The sequence below is a fragment of the Cyprinus carpio genome, chromosome A25 (genome assembly GCF_018340385.1).
Source record: "Cyprinus carpio isolate SPL01 chromosome A25, ASM1834038v1, whole genome shotgun sequence".
Lineage (NCBI taxonomy): Eukaryota > Metazoa > Chordata > Actinopteri > Cypriniformes > Cyprinidae > Cyprinus > Cyprinus carpio.
This window is the reverse complement of record NC_056596.1, coordinates 15,619,278-15,635,350: the sequence shown is the minus strand read 5'-3', so window position 1 is coordinate 15,635,350 and position 16,073 is coordinate 15,619,278. Positions and strand designations below refer to the sequence as shown.

The 16,073-nt window shown below is 33.7% G+C and overlaps 1 protein-coding gene across 1 annotated transcript; it reads left to right on the top strand.

Annotated features, from left to right (window-relative positions):
• Window positions 1–11,044: 11,044 nt before the first annotated feature.
• Window positions 11,045–12,147, top strand: LOC109051143 (pleckstrin homology-like domain family A member 2). The gene is made up of 2 exons (XM_019068699.2): window positions 11,045–11,639; window positions 11,822–12,147. The coding sequence occupies exon 1, from the start codon at window positions 11,089–11,091 to the stop codon at window positions 11,611–11,613; it is 525 nt and encodes a 174-aa protein (XP_018924244.1). The 5' UTR covers window positions 11,045–11,088; the 3' UTR covers window positions 11,614–11,639; window positions 11,822–12,147.
• Window positions 12,148–16,073: the final 3,926 nt, after the last annotated feature.

The following is a 16,073-nucleotide window of genomic DNA, read 5'->3' as shown; positions in this document are numbered from 1 at the left end:
TTTTTTTTTTGTGGCATAACTGTGAAATCTGACTTACCGTTCTCACCTGGTGGATAAAGCGGGAAGAATTGAGCCATATCTAAGGAACAGAATATCGCAGAAATCTGATGGTATGTTGTCAGTAAGCAATCATCCAGAACCCTCTAGCAACTCCAAACACCCTAGCAATTACATAGCCACATTTAAAATCACCTAGAATGCACTGGCAACCAAATATCATTGCTTTGAGATCCACCTACAACACCTTAGCATGATGTCGCTGGGTTTTGCACAGGTAAACACAGTTCACATTTCATTCAGAACATGTAAAAACATCTAAATGTTCTGTTAAACATGACATTTCTATTCTCCACACCTCATTAAGTTCATTTTACACCACATTCTGTCCTGTTTAAGAGAAATATAATGCTTGAAATGACCGTGGAAGGCTATAATTATTCTGTAAGTGTAATTAGGTGGAAATTAGAGCGGGAAACCGATCCCCACCAAACCAGATTCCAGAATGCGTCAGCCATGTGAGGAATCTCAACACTGAGACTGCTTCACCAATGTGAGGCTGCTTTGTGTCAAATACTTGCTGGCATTCTCTTTGTACTTTCTCGAGTGTGTAATCTGCTGGTTTAGAACCCATAAAGTTGGATCGGTTCTGTGTGGGATCATTCACACGTTTGCACCTCTTGCTCTGGTTTCTTTTGGCAGTTCGGGATGTTGTTTAAATTATCTCGAAATCTTGTTATACTTCAGAGTGGAATGAGCAGAATTTGGCTCTTGCTTTTTTTATCATCATGGCAGGGTTGGAATGACATTATTGTCATTCTGGTTTTGTGATGAATAAGGTCATGAACGAAGTTACAAAAACTTCTCACGGTTTGATATGCAAATATCAGATAAGAATGCACACAAAAATGTTACATCTAGAAAATGTATAATAGTTTTGCAAATGTATGATTATGTAAACCCACATGTGATGGATGGAGAGTCAAGTCCTTGCAGGAAGCTAAAAGCTGTTTTATTTTTCGTAAGGGTGGTCCACCCTTGTGGTGGTGGCCATCTTGGGATCACATGACTAGCCGACAACTATTTTTTTTTTTATATAATTGTATATTGCACTTTTATGGGGGGAATAACGTTGAATCGCTTTGTGAATGAAAAATTTGTTACTCTGGTTGTATATGACATCATTTTATGGGTTGTATGGGCTTTTAGCATACAACAGCCAAAACTCAAGGAAGTAGAACTTTGCATTACAGTAAACATATTTTTCCTCCATTTTTATAGCTATAAATGTATTGTAACAGATTGGACAATTTCTTATAAAGACAGATCAAAGAATCTATTATTTGGTGTTCCAACAACGCCCCCACAGTTTCAAATGTCACGTCCATTGTGGTCTCCCTCTTGTCGCATACATGTAAACACTCTTTCTTTCTCACCCTTTCAATTTCTCTCAAATTATAATGTCACTTTCACTGTACTGGCACTTTCCACAAACAGGGTACAAAATTGGACTTAATACATTAAATAATGTAATATAGCATGTCAGTACAAGGAGGTCCCTTTAGAAAGTGTTTATCTACTTCAAAAAGGCAGAATAAATATTATCTGAGTTTATTTTATCTGTTTTATTTTCTGTTTATTATATGGGGTTGCCGTTTTTACAATCCTATTACAAAATTGTGAAACATTGGTTTAAAAGCGTGATTTGTGTGATTTTTCCATAAATAAAGGCTAAAATGTCATAATGGGTAAAAGTGTTGATTCAGTCTATATTAGACTGTCAGAAAGGGCTTTTTGTCTGACAAAATTATTGATAATGTTTTCTATTAATTGAAGATTTTTTTTTTTTTTTGGATCATTTGTCTTATAATAACTTTGGTAACAGGGTTGAACGGCTGAACATAATTAAGAACTTTCATATGATTTTTCAGCTTATTTAATTGGCTTCTTCTCATGCTGTAGAAAGGGTTCAAATGTTTGTTACTTATAGTACTAGGGATAGTTCATTTTACGGAATTGTCTACGTTAATAGGTGTAAAACGTTCTGTAACAGAGTTGATTTTAATTCTGTTGTTTGATTAAAGTGACTTTTCATGCTGTGTTTGTTGTTGTGTAAAAATTAAATAATTATCCAAAATATCTTACTTTCTGGGTTCCATCATTTTACAGAATTAGAGGGAAAAATTATTTCAGTAACAGGGTTGATTTTAATATTGTCATATTGTTGCCACTTTACATGCTATGTAAATTTTATGTATACATTGTTATTTAAATGATGTATTCATTATGTTAAATAATTGTTTGTCCAAATTATGTTACTTTATTGGTGTTACACTTTTATGAAATTCATATGGTAACAGGGTTGATTTAAGCACTTATATCATTGCTGCAATGTTTAAATGCTATGTCAAGTTATGCAAGATCTTTTCATATCCAAATGATGTTACTTCCAAAAGGTATGCAATTGGGGGAAATGCATTTGGTATCAGGGTTAATTTTGCAGCGTTATATTATCGTTGACACTTTTAAATTCTATGTTAATTTTGTGCTAGACAATTGTTTATGGAAATCATGTTACTTCCTAGGTGTCGGTTTTATGGAATGATCAATGTTTGTCAAGTAGTTAAATTATGCAGCAATTGGGTTGAATTGAATACTGTTAAAGGATTACAGCCAGTTTTCATGTGGTGTTCATTGTTACTTTAATTGTTTATGGAAATTGTTACTTTTTGTGTGTTAGAATTTTATGGAATTAGGGGAAACATTTATATGGTAGCGGTTGATTTTAACTCATTTTTGTTGCAAAATTTTGATGCTATATTAATGTATGCAATATACTTTTGTATCCAAAACATTTTATGTCCTGGGTGTCCCAAATGTACGCAAATGGGGGAAATGTGGTAACATGGTTGAATTAAACACTTATGTTATTGTTGCCACTTTTACATGCTATGTTAATTTTATGTAAGATGATTGTTTGTGAAATTATGATGCTTCCTATGTGTCACATTTTTTTTGAATAATCAATGTTTATTAAGAAGTTAAATTATGCAGTAACTGGGTTGAATTTAATTGTGTTTTATGATTAAAACACAATTTTCATGATGTGTTCATTGTTTTATTAAAAAATTATTCATCCAAATTGTTACTTCCTGGGTGTCCTAAATTTATGCAATTAGGGTGAAAATCACATGGTAACAGGGTTGATTTTAACACTGTTATACTATTGTCGCCACTTTTAGAAGCTATGTTTTTTTTGTTTGTATTTATATTTTTTTATGTAAGATAATGATTTATCCAAAATTATGTTACTTTTTAGGTGGCCCGATTTTTACAGAATTATCCTTTTTTAAGGGGGGAATCATGAAGTAACACGGTTGATTTTTAACATGGTTATGTGATAATTTTTTTCATACTATGTTACTTTTAGGTTAGAATAATTATCTAACATGTAATACTTCTCACTTTAAATAGCACTAATTTGTGTTTTTGTATTACTTTAAAGTTATGGAACTCCAATGTGTGCCCTATTCATGAAAAGTTGAACCCTTTGCATCAAGACCCAGAATGCCTTCTGTTTGTCTTTGAGTTTCATGTGTTTGTCCTCAGTGGATTAACACCACTTCACATCAAAACTCAAGAGCTTCAAGTCTTAAACCCTTCCCTCAAGTCACACTTGACAGTGACCTTACGTTCTTCCCCAGCTGCCCTTGCAGTCATACTGCCTTTGCCTTTTATGGCTGCCCGGTTTGCTTGACTAGTCCCCACAGAAACTCTTGTGTGAGGTCCTTTAATGTCCCACAGCGGAAACAACCACCACTAAGAGCTCAACAGAGAGATTTGTGTTCTGTCTCGGTCTGGGCGGCCCTAAAAAAGTGCTTTATTGTAGCATAGATGTCTGATAATGCAAGAAGGCGCCGTATCTCCAACTGCACTAAATGACTGCACTGTAATACTGAAAGCAATGAAGAAGTGCTATTAAGATCTCTGTTATGGAAAACGATATACCAGTTATTCATATTGTCTTCATCTGGTAGTTTATGTAAAATCTCATCCCACTATATTACCACACACAGCTGCCGTGGATGATGCTGTTTTATCTCTACCGCCACTGGGTATAAAAATACATTACTACTGTGTACAGTATGTTCCCACAGACTTAAACACAATAAACCTCTGTCTGATTATTTCTAGTGCTTCTTGGTCTCCATGCAGGGCTACATTAATGCACAGGCTTACCTGGGATTAAGCCCAGAGCCCCAGGACTGATGAAGGGCCCCTTGCTCTATGACATATTGAGATTGATTACCACAGTTTACAGTGTGTTGTCTATAGAGGCAAATGTAGGCTTTTCTTCTCCAAACACTCTTAATAAAAGTTCTTTATTGGCATTTGTCGTTGAAGAATCTTTAACATCCATGGAATCTTTCCATTGCACAAAAGGTTATTTAGTGAACCAAAAATGGTTCTTCAGTAGCATCACTGTGAAACCCCCTTTTGGAACCTTTATTTTTAAGAATGTACAATGAAGGTCAGTAGGGTCCAGTGTAGGACTGCTTAATAAATAGAAATAAAATTGATATCACAATATGGTTTAGTGCAATTATCAAATCATGAAAGGCTGTGTCAGATAAATATAAGCATTACAGGTTTCAGAGTGAAGCATGACACTGTGTTCATCTACACACGTGCAGCTATGTTTTTTCTGAATCTCGGTTTACTGTAAATGAACCAGACCACTCTTAGACGTTGAAATACTACATCATCAGTGAGTAAATGAACACAGTGATGCTCTTCACTTTGAAACCTGCAGCGCATTTATTTATGTACTGCCAAAATAAAAGATCAATAGTTTTTAAAATCCATTTTAAAATAAAAAGATTAAGATTTAAATAATAGTATTGCAATTTTATAGCTGTAATGTAAAATTTTAACTAAGTATTCATTTTAGTGTACAATAGTATTGTTGCAATATATTTCTTATTTTGTTTTATATATATATATATATATTTTTTTATTCAGTAATAATCACAATAACGTTATGGTTATTGAAAGGTTTAGGCTGGTACTGTGTAGAGAAAATTCTATTATTTTTTTAATTTTTTTATCACGATTTACCGTATATCTAAAAAAAAAAAAAAAAAAAAAAAAAAAAAAAGAAAAAGAAACATGACAATGTCATTTTTTTCCCATCATGCAGAAGAAAAGAGAAAAAAAATCATGCTGGTTTGGAACGACATGATAGTGAGTAAATGATAACCAAACTTTTTTTTGGGTGAATCATACCATCTCTTTTTTTCCCCCTAAATAGATTAGAAAGACAAATATCATTCAATAGACTTATGTAATATCTGCACACCCTTCATCAATCATCACTGAAGCTAGAGTGACTTGCAGAGTGATAATCTTAGATATAAATGTTGAGTCAGTTTGTCATGTTAGCTCATTCATGAATGTATATGGGATAATTATATGCCCATAAAGAAACAATAGTGAAGTATAACTTGCCTGACACGTTCTATACAAAGCAACTTACAATACAACTCGAGGAACAGGCCTTCTAGGCTTAACCAGTGATTAAGTATATTCCATAAGTCACTTCATAAATCACTCTCACCTGGGAATAAAATTAAAACGTTCCCAGCTCAGGTCTTTTCACCAATTAATGTTTATGTAACCATTCTGCAATGTCACTGCTCTTCGCTATGTGAGATGTGAAGAATGTGAATCTTGCTTTGGATTGTGAAAAAGTAAAACTGAGATATTGAGCGAGATAAAAAAGAACATCCATGCACCTAAACATTGTATGCACAGTGTTCAGTGTGAATTGAAGCAATCAAATGATCTTTTTGAATGCTAATGATCAGTTCTCATATTAATTTTAATGCTATTAAAGTCTATGCAAGGTATATTAAAGTCATATTTTGCACAGGTCACTGAGATACAGCCACTTAAATTTTTCTGAACATTACAGTGAGCGTGAATGAAATGAATGAGATTTGTGTGTGGAGGGTGTAGCAGACTTTATCTGATTCATACATGAGTCTTTGAGAAGTCTTTAAGCATGTTAAGTAGGTGTAACGCTTGGTTGCAAACAGAGACAATCCTTTTTTTAACTCTGTATTTTGCATATTGAAAAAAAAAAGTTTTGTTTTTCAACTGGTTTTGCAATAACAATACAAGTTTTTTTGTTTGTTTGTTTTTTTTACTTAAAATTCACGTTTTAAAATATTAACAAGTTTAAATGAATCAGTCATATAAATAACTATTTAGTAATAAAAGCATGTTGAGCAGCAAGTTTTTAGGCTGCCCTTTTGATTTGGAGCTGTGCTTCAGACATTGCTACACTATTGACAATAGACCCCCCCCCCACCCCGCCAATATACTGTTCCTTTAGTAATATTTGTGGGGATTTCAATTAATTCCATTAACTTCTGAATCCATTTACTAAACATATTAGTTCATACAGATCCATTCAGTGACTCTTTATGCAGGTTAAATCATAGGTGGCCAGTAAAGTGAGTCTTTTTGAGCAAGTTATTGCATCATTGAACTGATTCACTGTGTTTTCACGACCTAAGTCTTATTACACATTTTTAAATCACCAAAAATAGAGTTAAACATGATTTTTTTTCTTCATAAATGTCAGCAAAGCAAATTTGTCTTTTCTCCTATTTTTCACTACTTACAGGGAATTTGATTCATTCCATTAACTCGAATCTTGTGAATTCATAATAACTTGCGGATGAATTCAGTTTCTCTTTATGCAGGCTAAATCATAGTTGGCCAGTAGGTGGCGACAAGTGAGTCTTTTTTGATTGAGTCATTGAATCATTGAACCATTCACCAAAAGCAGATGTTTCACTTCAACTACTAAAAAGACATCAGCTGATTTCAATAATGTACTTACATCATTTTAATAGTAAGACTGACTCCATTACTGACGCCAAGCTAAACAAACAACTCTCATTCAGTCGGCTAGTAGATTCTTGTTCATGAATGAGATCCCATATTTATTCAGTTCATTCACAAATTAGAGATATAAAGGGCATATCTGTATTCGTTCAAATGGTCCAACCAATGAAATACAATTTACAGATTTGTCAAAAGTGCTATTATCATTTATTCAGGCATTTTTCTGGATTTTTTTTACGGTCACCCAATTGCTTGTTTATGGAGTCCTGTATGGAATTAAGTTTATATTAAGAGCTATCAGGCTTTGTTATGGCTCTTGGCTTCTTGACTTGTATGTGTCAGCACTTCTCATCCCTGTGCATTGTTTCACAATAGTTTCTCATGCCTCTCTTGGACGTTTGCGCCATTTGTTCTTTTTCCCACGATACGGTAACATTTGCTCTGGCCTCGTCAGACCTGGCTTATCTGAACAATGCTTCAAATAACTATGGGGACTCAAAGCTGTACGTTCCGGCCAAGAGGGCTACATTACGTTTATGAGTGTGAGGAAAGAGCTGAAGCTTTTTTGTGAGAGATCAAGCTTGGAGATCAAGATGCCAAAAATAGTTGTCCCAAACAATTGGAGAGGAGAGCTCTTGACAGAGATAGGGCTTTGACAGGCGAGGAATCCTGCTTGAGAAGCGTCAGGTAACAGCTGCAGTGTTGTTGTGGCACTGTGGCGCTCAGCCTTTCACTGCATCACAAATAATACCATCTTACAACTCTGTTCAACCTACTCTCACTTCACCTTGGCCAGCTCATTTCCTAGAGAGGCTTCACTGGCATTTTCTAAAATTAGATTCGCTTACAAAAATTATGGTAATGATAATTGTTGTACGGTGGTGTATCAACTGGTATTATCATAATATTCTGATATAAACATTTTCATCTACCAAGGTGTTTCCATGGTACTGTACTTCAAGGTGATTTAAAGAACGCTGTGCTATCTGTCTATCTATCTTTTTATCTATCTATTTATCTATTTGGACTGATTTGTAAGTGTTGAACTATTCCAATAAAATTTATAAACTATAAATTCTGAAAACATCCAATAGAATTTAAAACGTTTATTTAAATAATTTGATATCATTGATGGCAAAATATTTCAGGGGATTTTTAAATGTAATGTTGAAAGTAATATATCATATCATAATCCAGAACATAATTTAGCATTTTGCCTCTTAAATATATATTACTTTTCTATTTTTCAATTATAATTTTGTTAAATATTGAGTAATTTCAGTTTTAGGCTTTTGTAATTTTAGTATATATACTTATTTGTTTAGCCTTTTTTTTATATATAGTATTTCAGTTTTATCTTTGTATATTTCTAGTACTTAAACTTAAACTTCTATTTTCTAATTATATTTTATAGATTCCATCTAATGTGTATGTATATATATATATATCTTTATTTCAATGAATATAAAGAGTTTTAATAGTATATTCTATAACAATATATAATAAAAACTGCTCAACCAAAATTTATGTTTATTTATATGATATTGTTTTAAAATAATGATTAAATTGTAAATATTTAAATATTATAATTGTACATATTTTTATATTTTTATATATATTTTAAATTATATATTAAATATTTTATATCTACTTGATCAAACAATACAATTCTGTTTTCTGTCTATTTCAGATTTGTTATATATACAAATTTATAAATATTTAACATTATAATGTCTATTCATATTATATAAACAACAGACTTCTTTTTTTTTCATGAGGAAATATTAAATTTTAATCAAAATGAAAATTTTTCTAATGATTTTCTAAAAATTGAATGTTGTGCATTTTACACTAATCTTCTTTTTTTTTTTTACACTATATGCAGTTACACAGTTATGCAACAGCTGCTTGATCTATTAAACTAGAGCAACTTATGTTCAGCTTTTGTGAAGTGAGGGTGGAGACTCATTACAGTATGAATCACATCATTGTAGTTATTCATAAACAGGGCAGCCATGAACTGGGCTTGAACAGACTTGATTAGTTAAACCAGATTCTGTATAAAGTCCAAATCATTCTAAAAGACCACAAAAGTCCCTCGCTCATTCGTTTGGAAATTACCAGAAAAATCCAACTTGCTGAAACATATTTCTCCAAAACCAGTCTAAACTTCCTTTCTAAGATCCCAACTCTCATCCCACAGATAATGAGGTCACTGCCTGAAATCAAAATACACCCACCAGCACCCATATTGGGCTCTAGAAACAAAAGGCGAGGTTAGAAAATAAACCTGAAAAAAGGCAGCCACAAGTTCTCCCTCTAAAGAATACACTTTCCTCTGATCCTAAATCAGTTATGACATGGCTGAGATGGGATCAGAAGTGACCTCTAGCCAGAGCTAGAATGAGGTGGTAAAATCCCAGCACTCCTTTTTTGGCAGGACTCCTCCCTCAGCAATCAGGACTGAAGTGAGTCATCCGGCAGACATGCCTGGTCTCTTCATGACGCTGCGCTCACACACACACACACACTCACACACACACACCCAGCTATAACCATAAAACAGCCCACTGAGGAGAGGAAATGAAAGGAAAAGGTAAGATGGTTCATCTAAGGATTTTTGATAGGATTTATGATACTGTCAGTCCATTACCCCGGTCTGGATTTTGATTTTGACATTTGAAAATGACTTCATATAACATTTACACACACTCCCACCTCACATTACTTCATTAATAAGTTACTCAACTCTGTGTTTGAGGAATAGTTGTAAAAGCTTATAATGTATCACACCCATAAATCCTCATACACATGTAAGCTTTATAGCAATAAGCAATACTTACTGTACACCCACATACTGTACATGAGACGTGAATAAAAGTAAAACTGAAATCTTCTGACTTTGAGAAAGTGAGTCGTTATTAAAATCAGGTCATGACATGGTCTATCTATCTATCTATCTATCTATCTATCTATCTATCTATCTATCTATCTATCTATCTATCTATCTATCTATCTGTCTATCTGTCTGTCTATCTGAAAAAAAGTGGAAAATAATTATTTTGATTGTATTTGCCAGAAAGGCTTTTGAAAATAGCATTTCATTGGTCAGTTTCTCTTATAAAAGCAGGACCAATTTTGATATTTACAGTATATTTATATTATAGAAAATATGCCATTAAACATTAAATATTATATATAAATATAATCATTTTTATTAATGAAATTATTTTTAAATATGTATAATAGTACTTTTTTTTTTTTCATTCTGAATTCCCAAAGGCTTAAGTGGTCAGATTAAAAATAAAAATAAAGAAATATTCTTGTCTTTGGCTGTCTGTCACATTTCTTATATTCTTATGTTTACATATTTAATATGATGATGTCAATTTTATAGTCTGTCTTTTTATTTTTATTTTTGAAAATGCTATTTACTCTTTAATATATACTTTACAAATCACAAAAATGTAGTAAAAAAGTACAGATTTGATAAAAATCACTATTTAATTTAATTTAATTAATAATTTTGTGGCTTTAGTCAGAACATCCTCAATTATTTCTGAAAGAAAACCAGCCTTTCTTGAAGGATTGAAAAGTCCCTTGTAGTAGAAGTGACTTTGTGAATTTATTTACAATGTTTTTTTAAAAAAATATTATTATAATTATATTTATTTTAGAAAATAACTTTAATCAAATAATAATAAATATATTAGAATAAAATAATAATAAATATTTCACAATGTTTTCGTGTCATATTGTGGTTGTGCACTAGTGTTGTAGTGATTAAACAATAATTACACCATCATAATTTTAAGTAAACGGACTAACTTCATGAGCTGCATCCTAGGACTGAAGTTCACGTGTATGACACTTGTTTGCTCTTTAATAAAATAAAATAAATCATGTATGATATATTTAAATATGTGTGTAATTGTATTAATAAATAATTAATTGTGTTTTATTGGCCTATACAATACGGTATTATATTATTCTGGCTCGATCATTTAAATCTAAGTTCGGACATGTTAGAGGTATAAAGTTTGCCGCCCACTCGCTTCCATTCATACAATCTAGCAACAGTTGTCATGACGTGCTTGAGGGACGGGCGCACGCGGTTATAAAACGGCACCGGTCTCCGCCGCATCTTACTCGCGTCTGCCTGGATTTTACGCACGCATGAAGAAGCCCAGCGTCGGTCGGCGACTTCAGCGGAGATTATACGAAGCTCTGGGACATTCGTATTCTTGTCTTTTCTTTCAGAACCCGAGCATTACCAAAAGCGCAACCAAAATGACGGGCTCGGATATTTCCCACGTGCTGAAGGAAGGCGAGCTGGAGAAGAGGAGCGACAACCTCCTCCAGTTCTGGAAGAGGAAGACGTGCGTCCTCACCACGGACAGCCTGAACATCTACACGGACAACCAGAAGAAGAACAAGAGCAAAGAGCTCAAGCTGCAGTCCATCAAGAAGGTGGACTGTGTGGAGCGCACTGGGAAGTTCGTGTACTTCACGATCGTGACCACAGACAATAAGGAGATTGACTTCAGGTGCCCGGGCGAGGAGAACTGCTGGAATGCCGTCATCACAATGGCTCTGATTGACTTTCAGAACAGAAAAGCCATTCAGGACTTTAAAACGCGACAGGAATCGGAGAACACTTCTCTGGGACAGCAGGAGAGATGCAAGGCTAGAGCACCTTGAGATGTTTCCAATCCAAGCCAAACATGGTGAGAAATCAGCTAGCTTCTATTGAAATGTGGATATTTGTTGAACAAAGACTGTACGTGAGATGTTTTTGAGTTCTTGATTGACATAACTGGTGTGGTTTAGACCACTGGTTACAGATGAATAGTATTATTTATGGAAGGAAACCTGAATTTGCTGAATTCTCCTCTTTTGATTCATTTAGAGATACAGCGAACTGAATCTTGAAGCTTGGACCAAAGCGAAGCTTTGACGATGTCTGAAAGAAGCCCATGTGCTCAGAGTCTGGACTGTCGTTGAGCTGGTCTGTGAAGGTCTTCGGAATAAACCTGGCAATGATTTCAACAAGCAAAACCCTCAAAAGCACTCAAGACTGAACCCTTGAACTTTCTTAAGCGCCTCCATAAGGCTTTGGATATGTACGTGTAAATGTATCTATTTATTTTTACAAAGGAATGCTGCAAGTACCAGTGTTGTATTAAGTTATTTCATGATCTATGTATTTATTTAAATAAATTTGCATAAAACTGAGTTTGCATTTGGACTTCATTTATGATTCATGAATTTATTACAAATCAGTTTTTAAATTGAATTGATTTATAATGTTTCACAACGTTTTCACGTGACAGTTTGGTTGTGTTCTTTCCTTAAACAGTTGGTTACACCATCATAATTTTAAAAAATAATAAGGTATTTCAGCATTTACATAAAAGTATTATAATGACATTTTGTGGCTTTTGTTATTTCCGAAAGAAAACCAGCCGTTTCTTGAGGGAGTAAAAAATCTTTTGTAGAGGAATTAAAAAAAAAAAAAAAAAAAAAATATTATATTTCAAAACCATAACGTTCACTAGTATATATATATATATATATATATATATTAATTCTATTTATTTAAAAAATAAAAAAAATCATAATTTATAATATTTTACAATATTGTTATGTCATAACGTTGATGTGCACTAGTTTTGTAGTTCTTAAACAATAGTTACACCATAATAATAATAATAATAAAATATTTCAGCAGTTGTTTCCATAAGTTTTACTAGCCATATTGACATATTGATATTTCAACTATTTGATGATACTTCAGTTATTTCTGAAAGAAACCCAGGCATTTCTTGAAGGAGTGGAAAGTCCCTTGTAGTAGAGGAGACTTGTTCATTCAGAAATGTGGCGTCATTGTGCGTCAGATAAAAACTCAATAGACCTGTTGTGTAGCATAGCAATATGCTTGTGTTTTGAGCCACACCCGCTGAAAACGTTTATTACATGCTAACATTTTCATAAAAAATAATAAAAATAATAATAATCCTTAAAAACGAACTCAAGAGCTCAGTGATGTTCCTTCAGGTTCTTTTGATGCTTTATTGCGGCTGTAATCTTTACATTTGCCCTTATGAACAGGTGTAGGCACAGATAAGATTATAAAATTAGTAATCCACCCAAACTACAATAAACGCCGGCGTCTTATCAATAAGTCATGTGATAACTGGAAACCACTCATCATTACATACTATAAATTTATGTCATTTGTTCAAACAGCATTAAAACTCCTTTCTTATTTAGTTTTTTATTAGTTATAATGCATTCAAGGGTCAGAATAACTTGGGTTTTGGTTATGTGGACCTAGCAGTGTATGTTTCTTTGTTGAAGTGTCAATAGAGTAAGTGAGAAAACCAGAGCTCTCTGTGGAATTACGCAGCTTTACAGATTATCAAGGCTGGGCTTTGAAGTCGTATCCAGCTTCTATATGGATCAAAGAGACACGCTGATCTAAGGAGCAGCATACAGTCAAGAAATATGTCTGGCTAATTTGGCCCCTCAGCTATGGGGTCCTGACAGACTCGGAGGCTCAGGTTCACTTTGTATTCTCTCGTGGGGCCTGGAGGTCTGGATGTGTGCGGATATCTGGATGGAGACATTTATAACCCGGGACCATAAACCCTGCATATGTCATAGCTATTTAAAGTTTATCGTCTTATTTATTGTTTTTGAGTCACTTTCGAAGGATGGAAGCAGCATTAATGACATAACACAACCTTTACATGTTTGGCACTGGCACATCTATTATTTTTTGTTATAAGAGTTAAGATATGAAATCACTTAAAGGTCTACTTTATTATGAAATATAAACTCGGATTAGGCTAAATCACTTTTAAACCAGACCAGTACTGTATATATCATTTATATGGTTTATTAAAAAAGGTACAAAGGCTAAACAGCATTAAGCTACAATTACATCAGCACAGTCTTGTACTGTTTACGGCACAAATTTGAATTTTAAATGTTTTTCATAGACATTTCATTGAAACAAAACTGGATATGAATCAGAATCAGAATCAGAAATAGCTTTATTGTCAAGTGTATTTACACACACTTAGTGTTAGGAGCTTCCAGTACAGAAACTACAAACATAGTGCTGGCATACATATAATGTAAGGTAATAAAACACTAATAATAAAGAGAATATACAATCAATTATAAATAACAATATAGTAATAAAATATAGAGAAAAATAAAGTGTCAAAAGACTGAATTGTGGTCGACAGGTCGAATCGGAAAGGGTTGTATACTTAAGGTTGGGTTCACAGCGGAAATTTATTTTTTGTCCCATATCTAAAAGATAAGCTGCACCCACCAGTCACTTGTTTGATCTTAAAATTGACATACCTTTATGAATCATTACTGCAGTCCAAAGTCATTGTTTAGTGCTCAATCATATGACGACGCACTGATTCTTGGGAAAACTTTACCTGCCTTTAGTTTGGACCATACCAAGATTTTCCCTTCGCAATTAATCAGATAGTCGCTAGAAAGTTTTAACGCAAGTGCAGCATCTCATCTGTGTTTCTCTTTATTTATTTACCAAATTATGACGTTTTCTTTACAACTTCTCTTCAAAGCATGACTCAATCCATTCTTCAGTTAGATTAAAATAAATATACCATTGTTCTGGCAACAGCTTTTCATTTAGGAGCCCACTTGTATGATATAGTCAATATTTACCACTTTGGAAAATTTTTTGGTATTTCAAACGTTTATAGTGGATGGCGGAATTTGCCCTCACAGTCAGGTGAGCCCTCACCTGAGTCATACCTCTCATTCTTTACCTGTGACCGCATGAGTAAAAAAGAGCCAATCAGAGACCCGATGAAAGAATGTAACTCCTAAAGTGGCATTCAGTTGCGCTCGCAAAGGGAGTCAGTCATCTATTGTACATTAGAAGTGAAATGTTTTTGTGTGAGGTATTGTGCCCTTTTACATGTAAGGCGTTCTGTCCGTGTTTTTTTTTTTTTTTTAGCAGCGCTTCAGTTCTTTGTGGGTGTACATGTCTGTGCTGAAATAACCTGAATGTTTGGCTTCAGGCCACACTCAGATGCCGCCTGATAATTAAATTCAGTTTGACAAAGACTTGACAAGTTCCTTCCTGTGAGATCAAATTTCAAGGAAATCAGGACAGAGCCACATCCTAAATATCATTATAAAAGTGTTTTTTTTTCTTCTTTCCAGAATTGTTTTCTTTTTCTCACACAAATCTTTACCAAATGTAGTTTTTATATATTATATAGATTTCTTATATTTGAGTATTTTTAACATTTTTTTTTTTTTTGGTTACACTATAGATATTATATATCTTATAGAATATGTATATATTATATTACATATGATGTTACATATCCTGAATTATGAAAAACCCACCTAAATTCCGTCCTGAAATAAATTTTTACAAATCTGATTTTATGTTGAATTTCAAGCCAGACATATAACTTAAGTGATATTTTATGGCGACTCTCTCTGACGTGTCTGAAAATGTGGTAATTTTTAATAACATCTGTTATAAATCTACAGCATAAATGTATCATATTCTGCAGCTGTCTAGAAAGCCACAGAGAGAGAATGAGAGTGAGAAAGTAAAGCAATCTCTCTGAGGTAAAATTACATATATTTGCACTTTTACAGCCTAGCTCAAGTTCTTTGAGAAATGCATTATGACTCTGGGTGGAAAGTCCCTGGCACAAGCTTTTTTCAATATGTTTGACCTCTCATTACTCATTCACATCTCTCCACCAGCAGTACGGTGTCCTGCTTTCTTTGAATTAAGTAAAGCAAACCTTAAACAGGGTGTCTTGGGTGTTACCTAGTCAGGGAAAACCCCTGATCAATGATTCAAATAATCAAGGTTTTGATGACTGATGATGATTCTAGTCTTGTTCTTCTAGAGAAAATGCAATGATACTGCAGAAAATGGGTCGGTTGTGCACAGATTTTGGTGATGTATTATTACCTGGGGCAGTAATTGTCTATTTCGCAGACAAATGCACGTGCTCGCACCCACACACAATCAGCAAGCAAGCCACTACCTCATTTCCTCTTCCGACACTTTGTCCTGTTCTGTGGTTGGGAATGTCATGCACCTGTGCTAGGAGCAGCTGTGCCTTTTCTTATAAATGCAT